This window comes from Pteropus vampyrus, unplaced genomic scaffold (assembly GCF_000151845.1).
Source record: "Pteropus vampyrus isolate Shadow unplaced genomic scaffold, Pvam_2.0 Scaffold395, whole genome shotgun sequence".
In the NCBI taxonomy this organism is placed as follows: Eukaryota; Metazoa; Chordata; class Mammalia; order Chiroptera; family Pteropodidae; genus Pteropus; species Pteropus vampyrus.
The window spans coordinates 36,111-49,693 of record NW_011889176.1 but is presented as its reverse complement, the minus strand read 5'-3'; the positions used below and the strand labels follow the sequence as shown (position 1 = coordinate 49,693).

The following is a 13,583-nucleotide window of genomic DNA, read 5'->3' as shown; positions in this document are numbered from 1 at the left end:
AAAAATGGAGTGGTGAGTGTAATTTTAGCTGACAAAAATTGCTCTGAAATGCCAAATGACAGTAGGTACCTACAGCTAGCCCTACATAAAGTTGGCTTTTACATTCATCGATGCTGGTTGAAGCTACTTTCATTTTAGAACTTCCCAAGCACATTAAAATACATTTTTCAGATGTCTACGTCTAAGACAACCTTCAGGGAAGATAGCATGTAAAACTCTTCCGTGACTGAGTAAAAGGAGAAAGAAAAAATTTTAAGTGCTGTAATTTATTTTTAATATTAACAATTACATGTTCAAAAATGATATAATTCACATCTGAAGGTATCAATACCATAAATCTCTAACTTGCAGGAGGAAATATAAGTATAAACAGCTTATATACACTTTTCATTATTGACAGAATTTTAGACACATAACCCTACACTATCCAATAAGCTTCAGAGAAAACAGCTACACATCCACATGTCAAGACGACAGACAAGTTTTAAAAATGAACCTCAATAAAACAATTCTTACTTCTCGGTTACATGGAGTGGAGATGTATATACATGAAGACTGAGTCTGAGGTAGTTAACTTTGTTCCATGCCGGCCATGAGTGACAGGGCTAGAGATTCCACTGTGGGAGGAACAAAAATAAGTTAAAAAATAGGAAAATGTCTGAATAAGGCTTTGAAAAATTGAAAACTAAAATGTATTTCAACACATTTTTTATTTTTAATTAAAATACTGATTCTTTTTAATGTATAATGAAAATGATAATCTCCACTTATTAAATACGAATTGAAAAAGTAGGAGTTATTTCTACTTCGGGTCGTTTTAATTTTGAGAACAAGAAAACCTGGACATTTCAGTGAACAAATCACATTTGTTCCACATGTCGTAAGACCTGGAGCCCATTCATGACAAAATGCCACATTCTGACCTGCCAGTGGAACCGACTTGCGTGTAACAGTCGCCCATTCAAAGGCAGATCAATGTGTCAGTGTTTTCCCCAGCACAGTGTTTCCCGAAGGGTCAGCTATTCTTAACAAGCACATCGCAGTGTGAAGATGCAGAAACGGGAAGAGGATAACCCTGCACGCTTGTCCCAAAGAGGCTGCAGAGACACTCCCTCGTCCTCGTTGCTGCTGCTTCAAGCTCTCTTCTGCCCTGGACTCACCGCACAGACTTCTGCCTGCTCCACGGTGTGTGTCAGGAAGCCTCGGGAGTTTTCAAACCTCTTTAAAACATCCCTTATCATTTGAAAAGGAATAGTTACACATGATACTGAAGCGTGACAAATCTATTCTGCCATCCGCTTTATTTAATAATAAATAAAGCGGAAACCCACGGGTACAATCAATGAGATACTGGAAGGCAAGGTCTTTAGTCTCAGGGTTTCACATTTGATAGTCGCTTGCCCCACGGGAATTCTGCAGACTCAATTCAAAGCATGGCACAACAGCTGAGGGACTTTCCCGGTTTGAAGTGGTGAATATTCTAGTTCTTCGTGAGATCAATAACGAAACAGTAACATGTAGCCTTGGTTCAAGAAAGTATAAAAGCGGCCATATTTTAACACGGTGTACTCACAGTGGGGAAAGGACCCTCTACAGACGGCTTTGTTTAAAATGGTCACAAGAAACATATGGCAGTTTTTAAAATCAGACTCCATTTTCTCTATAGACTCCATTCTAAGAAAGAAAGTAAATTGCAATTTAAGTAAGTGCATGAGGGGTTAATCGGCAGGCTACAAAATATCTTTGGAGTAATTTCGAATGTATCTCAGTTTAATTATATAGAATCTTACTTATAAAGATTATAACATAAAATATAAAATTTCCTGCCCGACGTTAAGTGAAAATTCTGAAGCTATCTGAAGGCGTGTCCTTATGACACAGCACCGCTGTTTCAGGGCAGTGCTGAGTTCTGGAGCTGGGTGGCTGGGGTTACTTCCTTTTGCATCATTCGGTTGCGTTTTTTACTTTCCGCAAGCATATCTTCCTATTAAAATAAATAGCACATACAACCCTAAATTTTAAAACGACCTAAAACCCTTCTATTACGTGAAATATGAAGGCGAGAACTACCCAGCGGACTCCCACGCACCCCCCACATCCCGTCGCGTTTGTAGAAGCAAGTCTGACATCACAGCATTTCAGTTATAAATGCTTCCGCGTGTATACATTAAAGACTCCTTTTAAAACACAGCCACACCACCATCTGCTTAAATGCGATCATTTTTAGTATCATCAAATAACCCAGGCAGTGTTCAAATTTCACCTGGCTTTTCCAATTTTTCACTTTTCTGCATTAAGTTTGAATCAAGATCAATTAATTTCCAAAAACAGTGATACTTAATATGCTTCTAAGTCCTCACTCCCTCCTTTTTTCTTAGTCAACTTGCTGAAGTGAAACAGTTCAATGTTAGCAAAGCATTTGCAGTAGGATTACTGCTTTCTCCTCCGCCCCACAGTGACAAAGAGAAATATGGCTTACACACTATGAGACAGCAGTAATAAAGCGAGTCAGAATTCTGTTTTCATCCCTGCAATTACAAATTTTGCCTACCATCTTAGTTTACGCCTTCAGAAAATTCTGGTACAGCCACAAGTTAAGATTTAAAATGAGATTCGCTCTGTAATGAGCTCTCATCTCATTACAACTAAGTGGCAAGCTATCGTCACAGGAGCCGCAGCAGCCCGTGCAACCAGACTTGCTCTTTTATGTCAGGGGAATGCGAACGGCAGCGTCACATGGGGCAGCGCCAGGGGCTGGGGGTTCACTGTGTAAGGTGCCTAAAAGTCTAACCGAAATGCTGCACACCTGAAACTAACATAACGTTGAATTTGAACTGTAATAGAAAAAAAAAGTAATACCAGCATTACATTAGTTCTATAAATGAGACAGAAATGAACAAACTGCTGAGCTGTACGTCCCTGTTAGCAGCAGAGGACGAGACTATCGACAGGTCGGAAGGCTGTCCTCTGACTTTCGACAGGACAGGTGTGAATAATACACTCTGAAAGTCAAATGTACAATTATCCTTCTAGAGCTCATCTAAAATACAGCCTTGGACTATAATCTAGCCTGATGCCCACAATCTGCTTTCCAATAATTCAGCAAGTGGGAAGGGGACTGGGCAAGAAACACAAGGTCAAACTGGTCACTGCCAGGGACCACTGGACTGGAGTGACGGGCATCTGAGGTTGCTATGTGATCTTCTCTCTATTTCTGTGTATAATCTAAGGCACCACAACAAAAATTTAACATAACTTCTAAAACAAAACAGGAATGTAACCTAAGGATATCTGCTTGTCCTAGTTAAAAGACTTCAGAATTTTCTTATCGTTTATTGCTCATAAAAGAAAGAACTGGACAATTCCCGATACAGCTAGTTTAGGTAACCAGGTTCTTCGGTTCTTTCCTTAAATCTAAGTGGTAAGTGATGTGTTACCAATATGAAAAAAAGGCTCCCGGAGAGAAGACAGTGGAAAGGGAGGATGAACGGCTCACGGCACAGAGGCTGCACAAGCCACATACTCACTGCCAAGCCCCCAGGCCCGCCTGCCAGCCGTCCGCAAACAAGAGCGCCAAGTTCAACACCTTCATGATGGCTTCCTTCACAAAGCTGACCTGCAGATCAAAGCCACAGACAGAACACGGGCTCTGTAACTATGTTTGCGCACTGCCACCAAACCTTTTACCTGACTTAAATGAGTCACAGAAAAAGCTCATCAGTGCAGTGACGGCCTTCTACGTCTAAAAGAAGGCGCTGGGCTCTGAACAAAGTACGCTTGGAACTGGGCCACACCTGCTGCACCCGTGGCACAGGTGGTGTTACTGCAGTCTAAGCAGCAGAGCAGGCTGCCGTTTCCTGGACGGCCACTTAAATTCAGCAGTGAAATAGGCGAGTACTGTCCCACACAGTCACACAGAGGGGGGCGCCCTTCCCGACTGGAGCCCTAGTACCCCACGACGACAGGTACAATTCTCGGCTTGAACCCAAGAGCAGTGCAGAGTGAGGGCAGGCTGGCGACACAGTTTTCATCTGCTTTTCTTATATATAATTTCCGATAATATGGCATAAATTTGTAACCTCATTTGATCTGGTCTTTCCCTAAAGAATATTCTACAGAAGCTAAATAAGTATAAAATTCCAAAGCAGGTAGACCGCCTCCTTTGGCCAGCTTCATTCCTGCCTCAATGGCCGAGTCTGCAGGTGACATCTCATGTACCTTTTCTCTCAGCAGACATCGATCATGGATGGTTGACAAGTATCTGTAGTGAATTTTAATCAATTGATCTAAATCCTTGGCTTCCTCGATTTGATGTTGAAACTCCAGCCCTGTACTGTGAAGAATCTTGGAAGAAAAAGATGAAAAGTGCAATCAGATTTCTTCTTCGAGAACCTGTGTGCCACACAGATTTTTTAGCTACCTCTTCTAGCCCCTCGCCAAGTCTTCCTTCAAAAACCACATCTGCAAAGTTTATCAAGTTCTGCTCATTAAATGCCGACATTCTTAGCCTAGAATGATGGCAGGGCCCTGTCTGCCAGGATACCCACTTGCAGTGAATGAATGCCTCCCTCGGGACTGACGGACCGTTCTGGGGTCAGGGTACGAGGTACGGGGAACCGTTTATCAAACCATATAGAAAATGTACTGATTTTTTTTTTTAATCAGCAGGTAAATTGACGTGTTTTATAAGTTCTGCAGGCATAAATGTACTCCAAATAGAAAACAAATTCAGCGCCAACTTGACACTCCTGCCACTTACGCCCAGCAACCGAGGGCCCCGGGCCAGCCTCCGAGGGCTTCCGTGGTTGCACAGAAAGCGCGTCGGCCACGGGCGCCGGGCCTGAACACGGGCTGAGAGGCCCCACTTCACGCAAACGGCATAGGTTTTAGAACTCACGTGCTATTGACTAGACACTTTTTTAACAACCATTTGAAACCCCAGATGAGCACTGTCCTCCAGTAACACTGCTGCTGTGCAAACAGCTGAAGTCTTCCGGAACCTCCCGAAGAGCTGGTTTTAAGACATTTCTGAAGTTTACTTGGTAACGAGCTACTTCTTGTTTTTTTAAAAAAGCCTAACATCTGGCTGCGTCTTCCTCACGCTCCACACTAGCCTGACTCTGGCTGTTACTGGGAACAGCTGCTACTACTGACTAAGTTTCAGGGACGACAAGGCAGGTTCTGCAGGCAATTCCGAAGGAGCACTGCCGGCTGCACCTGTCCCCAGGGGCTGCTGACAAGAAGGGCAGCAGACTCCAGACACGTGCTCCGGCACGCTTAAAACACCCCCCACTGCCATGTGGTGTCATGATCAGATTTTGAATATGTGCTCTTTTCACATGCACAGCGTGCGAGCATGTTGTGAGCTCCTTTGTGTCTGTGACCACGCTGCAGGGGATTCTCCGTGAAGACCTGTGCCAGAGGCGACGGGGCCGAGGCACCCAGACGGACACGTACCCTGGTCATGATGTAGTTGTGCAAGCTGTTCACGAAGTGCATGAGCTTCACTCTCAGGAGGAACATACGGTGAATCCGCTGTCTCACTGGCTCCTCGTGCGGTCCGAACGGGGCGGCCGTGTCCCGCTCACGTAACAGTGCTTCTTTGGAGTGCGGTTTTTCGGCGGCACTAGCCAGTTCTGCAGAAGATGAGAAGAGCAGAGTGGGCGGGACGAGCTCCAGCACCCGACCCCAGCACTCACAGGGCGGGCGCTCGGACGGCAGGCCAGCGGCACAGCTGGGACCCCCGCCTTCCGTGAAAACTGCCCACATCACCGATTACTGCTGTCATCGAGAAGGTAAATGTGAAGTCCTGTTAACTTGTTATTCCAATTTTTCCTGTCATCTAAGAAGTATTATTCTGGCTACACTGAGAATCAAGTTATTGTATTTCAGATAAACTGGACATACAGCTTCCAGGTATTTCATTTGGGGGAAGTTAATTCTGACGTCTGTAAAACTGGTGCTATGAATACGTGTCATTTTGACACTTATGTATACAGTAGAAATGACCAAAGACCACCAACCTTTCTTTTTGAGGGCTAAAATTAAATTATAATTTATCTGTTGAAAACATATCTTACCACCAAATAGTAAAACATCCAGACTGTATTTTGCCCACTTGATTTGCAATAAGAGAAGGAACACCTGATTATAAATTTTTTGGCATTCCAAACTTATAACGATGTCCACAGGCCATGGAACCTATGAGAACAAAAACAAAAATTTAGAACAGAAAGTAGCCCATGACTCGCATATTCTCATTTTAACAGAAAACAGCGTTCTTAGGCAGAATGGCACCACACACCTTGTAGCTCAGCGTCAGGCCATCTAACACGTGAACGGGGGCTTTCTTCTTAGCTGCGTCAACATTTTCAAAAGATATAGCTAGACTAGACAAAGAAATCTCAGTTTTAGTTTGTGAAAAGAGAATGCTCACATAAAAATGCTCTTTAAAAAAAAAACTATCATTTTAACATTTACTTTATTTACATCACATTCCAAACAAGACACTGCATTTCATAAGAGAGATGTAAATATGCCAAGAAAGGCACACTTTCCGGCATGTGTTCCAGGACAGGAGTTTGGATTTAAAATAAGGAAGAGGAGAAAAGTTTTGAAATAATGGGTTTGGCTACAAAAGAGGACAGATAGTTAACAACTGTAGTCAGCTAATCAGGAAAAAAGATGAAGTAAGGAAAGAAGGTAAAATTATAATAGACTGGGTGCTCAATTCTGGTAAAATTCAGGCAACAGGCTCAGCAGGGGACCCTGTGCTGAGGTTGTGAGCGGGACGGCTCTCCTCGCTCGGGCTGCGGTGACTAGAACGGGGTCGGCTTCCACAGCGAGCACCCACGCACCCACCGCTCGGCCACTCTTCCGATGCTGGTTTGAATGGGCCTCTCGGTTCAAGTGACTAATAGCACGCGGAGGTGCCCCTGTGCCCTGCACTAGGTGGGCACAGTCCTTGCCTCATTCACTCCTCAGAATAGTCCTGTTGCTGGACTGAGCCCTCACGTCACTGCCCCTGGCTGCAGAGGCACTGCGTGCTGGGGCCTGGGTGCAGAGCAGGAAGGGTCATGTGCAAGGTGGAGGCGGGAGAAGGTCAGATGTAAAGGGCAGCCTGTGATTTATGAATTGCCAATTCATCCCATGTCACAGGCACTAATCAGAATTTAAGTCTGTTATGGAAGCACCCACTAGGTACTTAACAGGCACCTACAGAGCACCTCATTTGTCAGGTGCCGAGTGAAGCAGATGATGGACAGGTCCCTTCTCCCCCTCCAGGGCTCACGACACAGAGCAAACAGGTGGAATTACTGCGCCTCCTCCCCGCCCCCGTCACTGAGGAAATGCAGGGTGCTGCCCAAAGCCAGGCCACGCAGAGCATGGGAGCAGATCACAGCCAGGCCATGCGAATGGGAGAGCATGTCCATGGAGGGTGTGGGACACCCTTGGCGGGGGAGGGGAGGATGTCCCACATCCTGAAATGTCTAACATGGCAGGAGAACACAGCGAGTCTATATGTTTACGTGCACAAGAACCACAAGACGCACAGTCAGAGGCTCTCCTCACAGAGGCTCAGCCACGCTCTAAGAGGTGGCCTGCAAGGGGCTAGTGGAAGGAAAAGCTGAGATAGAGCAGTCAGAGCCTCAGAGAGGAGCCTATGAGCAGCACCGAGCGGTCAGGGAGGACATAATCCAGGGGCAGAGCTGGCCAGCCAGGGACACATGGGCACCAGGACGGAGGATGCGGTCCGGGTGAGCCCCAGAGTGCCTTTGGGCACCAGGTGAACGGTGCTGCCCGACTAGGAAAAACCGAGACGCGAAAACATGAGCTTAGATTTGGACATCGGAGCACAGTCACAAGGTGCTGGCTGTGCAGATACGTGAGGCTGAAGGTAGATTTCCACATCGAGAGGGATCACTGAAGCCATCGAGCTGGGGTGGAAGTGCCCCAGCCATGAGTGCCAAGCGGGGAGCAAGAAGCTACACGCCAAGGGCGGAAGGAGGGAAACGGGTGGCGGGGAGGCCGTGAAAGAGCAGCAGGGCGAGGGTGGGGTGCGAGGTGGGGCGCGAGGCGGGGAGCCGTGCTGACATCACGGATGCTAGAACCAGGAGACTCCTGGCTGGGACTCAGGAAGCCTGAGGGCACAGACAGGAACCTAGAGCTCATGCCCGCCACAGCAGAAAGGGTCCCTGGTGTGGCTCCTCTGTCCTGAGTAACCTACAAAGAGTGACTGCAATCTCAGTAAAAATGCCATTGCGGTTTGGTTTTGGCGAAGTAAGCAAGAACAGCCAGGAAAACTCTACTAAAACAAAATGCGACTGGCCCGTGAATCAACAGAACGACGACATGGAACGAAAAATCTGGAAAGAGACTCAAATGTCTATGACCCAAGTGCCTATGAAAATTTAAGAATAAAGGGGTAGCTCAAAAAAAAAGGAAAAGATACACTTCTTTTCTCAAGAAACAGGGAGAGAAAAAAATGGCGTAGATGATAGAGGCTCTATTCCTTCCTCAGGCGACCAAATCAAAGTTGTGACGGAAACAAGGAGCAGCAGCGAGGAAAAACCGCCTGGGATCTAGAGGAACAAGACATACGACCAGGGAGAAGTCCAAGAAAACACCCTGCAACGGCAGAAGAAACGTAAAATGGTGCAGCTGCTGTGGAATGCAGTGTGGCAGTTTCCAAAAAGTTAAGCATAGAATTATCTCATAATTCCACTTCTAAGTACATATCCAAAAGAATTAAAAGCGGGGACTTTGATATTTGTACACATGAAGAAAAAAAAAAAAAGAAAGAAAAAGAAAGGATGAGAATCAGTCATTTGGAAAAAGATAAAATTGGATCTTTTTCTCATGTTTTTTAGCTAGATAAATCCCAAATGGGTCAGCATCTTAAAAAAAACCCTTTCAAGTATTACAAGAAAAGATGGGTGAACTTACTCGCAACCTGGGAGGGAGTAAATTGTAACTGCGGCTCAGGACCTATAAGATGGTTACCTGCAGGGGAGGGGACAGGCTGGGACAGAAACAGAAGCCAGGTTTCCCTCAAGCACCTTCGCACAAGTGGTTTCCACTCGGGAAACACAGCTGCTTCATCTAATTTAAACCAAAACTGAACCACAGCGGGGAAAGCAATTCCTAAAAGTGGAAAATACACTAAAACACACCAGACTGTTAACAAGTTGGCAGTAAATTCACGTGGAGTTATTATTCCAAGTGACCTTGAAACGCAGGACTCTGACGCCTTGCAATACAGGAAGACAGTCACGGGCACATTTTAAACTCTTGTTGTTGTTACTGTTACTTTGACATTATCACTATCTATTATAGAACCAAAGCGATGCTGCGTATGTTACTGGGTCAGCACGTCCTCAGAGGAGCAGAGATGCAAAGGGAAGCCAGGAAAGTGAGACCACACACTCAAAGAGCCACACGAGCTTATGATTTGTTTTTCTCTTTCTACACATTTCCTAGCTCCATCCACTGCGAGAGCCCGGAGGGGGTGACAACCCAGGACCGATGGACACTCTGGTACCCAGATTGAGGGCTGTCAAAGCTGCCAGACAGCCGGGAAGCCGGGGCTGCTGCTGATGGGAGAAGCACGGCGGCCTGGGGCAGGGAGCGTACGGGCCAGGCCTGGACGTCTGTCTTAACAGCAGGGTGCTCTCTGGGGTCCGTGAGGTCAACGGGGTCAAGTGGAGGGGTTCCCTTTGGGTCAACATGGGACAGTCTGAGCAACAGAAAAAGAATAACTGTGACAGACTGAAACAGACTAAAAACAGAATCCATGCGCTTGCACTGATCTTGAAAAACCACCTTTCCTGGCCCTCTCTGGGGATTGCTGGGCACTCGTTTCTCATTACGAAAAGAACCTAGCAATTATGCTGCTCTTACTAATCACATAATTAATGAAAACTCTGATTTTATGTAAGAAAAAGAGGTAATTTAAAAATGAATAAAAATAAGAGGAATTATTTTTATCCACCATTAGCAGCAGAGGGTCAGCAGTAGATGGTCACAACCCACATGGCCGTGAGGAAAGTAACGCCTTCACATGGATTAACCGCCATCATCACTTTTGAAAGTCCGCTCAGGGAAATGAGAAAAGCAGCCGAGAGGACATGGAGCAGGAAGATGGGCCAGTAAGCAGGCTGGCAGCTGAGTCTGCTCTGCAAAGACTCAGTGCCACCGACCCCCAGGGGACAGGGACAAAGGGCTGGCTACAACACGGCTGGGGACAAAATGACACAACAGTTCGAAAACATGCAACTTTGCCCACCAAGTGGAGGAATCTGTCCCCCACTCCCGAGCTTGGGCTGGCCTGGGACGGCCTGGCCAACAGCGGCACGTGGGGGCAGTGAGGGTCTGCAGACCGGAGGGCTGCTCTGGCTGCCTCAGAGCAGCACCTGAGGCCACACACAGGGGGTGCACGGCGGCCGCAGGGCGAGACCCCAGAGCAGAGGGCAGTCCCGTGAGGGAGGCCGCATGGTGCCATCGCATCGTCTCCCGGAGCTCAGAGGGCAGGTCACTTAGCTACCCGCTGCCTCCACTGTCCAGTGTGTGCAACGCGTGAGCAGAATTCAAGTTGGCGTGAAGGTGAAATCGGTCACATATGTAAAACTTCAGAGAAAAGTTGATGGCGCATGGACAGTTTCACAGTATTTAAAATAAAAGGTGCCTCCCATATTTTACCGTGAACTATCTTCAGGATAACGTTGTCCTACTGCTTCTTGAAGCTGCACATTAAGAAAAGACACATTTTGCCAGGTTTCCTTTTCTCTTATTTTATCAAAAATTGATGTGTAGAAGTCATACATGGTATCTCCACCTTCCATTAAAAAAAAATTTCTCATGGCCTGCAAGTACTCAACCAACCTAAATGGAGAGAAAAGAAGCCATCTAAGACAGAATTCTATCGATACCAGGTTTTGTCTCTTACCATTTTTAGTGAAACAGGTTTACATTCTACATCTACTAAAATCAGAAATACTAACACCTCTTAAATACTGTGTTAATAATAAAAGTAGTATATGTTTTACTTTAATCATCAGAAAAAAGTTGTTTCTGCAAAACGCAGAAAAGCAGGCAGTCACAAAAGTGTAACAAAGACAGCTAATCCAAATCCTACCATTCTTAGTGAATTGCCACTGTTAATATTTTGGAGTATTTCTTTACAATCTTTTTTTTCTTCCGCATTCAAAAAAATATATATTTCTCACCAAATTATATATCTTGCCTTTTAAGCTTTAAGAACATTTTACGTTATTTAAGTCTGTATAAACATATTTGTATGAACTTTATGCAGTTCACACACAATACAGATGAACCATCTTTATGGAGACGCCATAATTTAAAGAACTAGTCATCCATCACTAAGTAACTTCGTGTTTTTCCCTCTGATAACAAATTTTGTGATGGGCACTTATGTGCTACAAGCTTTTCCTGTTTTACTTCTACAGTAAGTCTCAGAAACACACAAAGAATTAAATGTCACAATATAATGGAGAAAACATTAATGGTCGATTCTCTCAAAATAAAATTGTTTACTGCACATGTATTTCCTACTCTAATAAAAATTAACTTGAAATACAGGTTTTAAAATAATTTCAAGGACATGTGGTTCCATAGGGTAGCGGTTAGCACGTCTGCTTTACACGCAGAACATCCTGAGTTTGCACCCGAGTGGAGCCACGGTCCATGGTCTACAGCCATGCCACCCTGAACAAGCCCGATGTCTGATCTCAGAAGCTAAGCACGGTAGGTCCTGGTTAGTACTTGGATGGGAGACTACCTAGGAAGCCCAGGTGCTGTAGGCATAAATAATAAAAAAGAATAATAAAAAATAAAATAATTTCAATTATTCTTAAAGTACAATAAACCATAACTACTTCCAAAATCACATTCCCTCATACCTATAGTCTCTTTTCAGCGTCTGCATGAGGTTTCCACAGCAGTCTCGATACTGCTTGTCAATATGAGGGTAGAGGCAAGATCTCAGCGTGAGTTCAAAAGTCTGGCACGTCACAGATTCAGATGACCTATCCATACACACATCTCCACCAGCAAATTTCGCGTGAAAGTCACTCTGTTCCAAGTACAGTCTGTAACACAAAAATATCGGGCTTCTTTTTAGGAATCGCGCTCAACGGAATTCTCTTAAAACTCCAGAGAACCCCTCAAACCTTCGGTCTTGAAATCACCAACTATGACAGAATGAGAGAACCTCTCTTCTCAAATATACTTTGAGTAGACCAGTCACTCAGAGTCACTTCTGCATCCAGAATCAAGTGCTTTACATCTGTCTGGTCATCAGGGCCACTGTCAGTGAATGACGGGATCCGAAAACAGAGCACCGTGTGGGTACTAAGCACCTAAAAGCATCGAAGGGCCAAGACGCATTTTCTGCAGAGGGAGGGTCTGACTTGGCGTGTGTCTGATGCCTGCCCGTGACCAGACTCCGGAGCATCTCCGGTATGACTGACAGCCCTCCTCGGGGGCCTAGGGTGCATGATAAACTGTGGACTTTCACAAGCAACAAGGGGGCCGAGTCAGACACCTGAAATAAGTGAACACAGTAGCTTCAGGTATTCTCCTCCTGAGGAACAGACTACTGAGTTTCGTATTTGAAGGCTGGAAAGCCCTATGTGGCAGAGACAAACAGTTACTAAATATTGCAGATTCTGCCATTTTGAGCATCAAAGTCTTGCACTGTGCTTCACCTTGCAAAGTTGACTGCCAGCAGCGGGTCGTGCACATCGTCCAGCTCGCGGTGCCTTTCAGCGATGGACTGCATCCTCACCAGGCTCTCTCTGGCCGCCTGCTTCTCAGTGAGGGCCTGTGCCATGGCATCTTCTCCGTGCCGAAGACGTGACTGGACAGACTCCAGAAAAAGGGTATATAAGCTTTTTCTCTCTGCATCTGAAACAAAGAAGTCAGCTGAACTGTGCTCCAGTAAATAGCGTTAAGTGACATTAAGATATGTTATGCAATCTGATCTAACCATGGCCTGGTATTTTTCCTTGGGCCTATAAGAGTCTATCCATGTTTTCATTACCTGTATAGTGCAGTACGACTAAGCATTTTCACATCCGCTGTTAGACATCTGCAAAGTTCTCAGTTAAGCATTCAAAACACAAGCTCATTTTTCCTGAACAGAATGATATCGCAAGCAGGATGCGTGAAAGCTCAGTTACCGTGACGCTGGAGAGCACTACGATAACGCTAACAGAGGTCAGAGGTCATTGGAAAAACTCCCATCGGTGGCCCCGGAAAGCTCAAAACATTTTACTGTTTGGCTGAAAAGGAGATACTCCAAAGTAAAAATATTACTTGAAATACATACGATAATACAAATCAATCAACGTAACATTAAGGTGATTCAGAAACAAAATAACTAAGGGTCACAGAAGTGACACCAGGATTTTCTCGAAACCCACGATCAAGCGTGAACTGCTCACCGACGAAGCCCTATCTGCCAGGGTCATGGTCCTCGAGCGCTAAATGCTGCACGGCAGAAACGTCGGAGAATCGTTAACTAAAGGACCAGCCCTGAGGCAGTAAGAGCAAGGACTCACCGG

At 45.4% G+C, this 13,583-nt stretch overlaps 1 protein-coding gene and 1 pseudogene across 1 annotated transcript in view; one reads left to right on the top strand and one right to left on the bottom strand.

Moving 5' to 3' along the window:
* Nucleotides 1–247: 247 nt before the first annotated feature.
* TUBGCP5 (tubulin gamma complex associated protein 5) overlaps nt 248–13,583 on the bottom strand; it is a 36,734-nt gene continuing 23,398 nt past the window's right edge. Inside the window, exons 16-23 of the mRNA XM_023523595.1 lie at nt 10,699–10,881; nt 6,305–6,389; nt 6,081–6,201; nt 5,458–5,636; nt 4,219–4,344; nt 3,528–3,616; nt 1,574–1,674; nt 248–617 (exon numbers count right to left, since the gene is read on the bottom strand). Of these exons, the coding sequence (XP_023379363.1) occupies nt 571–617; nt 1,574–1,674; nt 3,528–3,616; nt 4,219–4,344; nt 5,458–5,636; nt 6,081–6,201; nt 6,305–6,389; nt 10,699–10,881 (931 nt within the window). The 3' untranslated portion in view covers nt 248–570. The remainder of the gene's footprint in view (nt 618–1,573; nt 1,675–3,527; nt 3,617–4,218; nt 4,345–5,457; nt 5,637–6,080; nt 6,202–6,304; nt 6,390–10,698; nt 10,882–13,583) is intronic.
* Nucleotides 11,707–11,822, top strand: LOC111731770 (annotated as a pseudogene).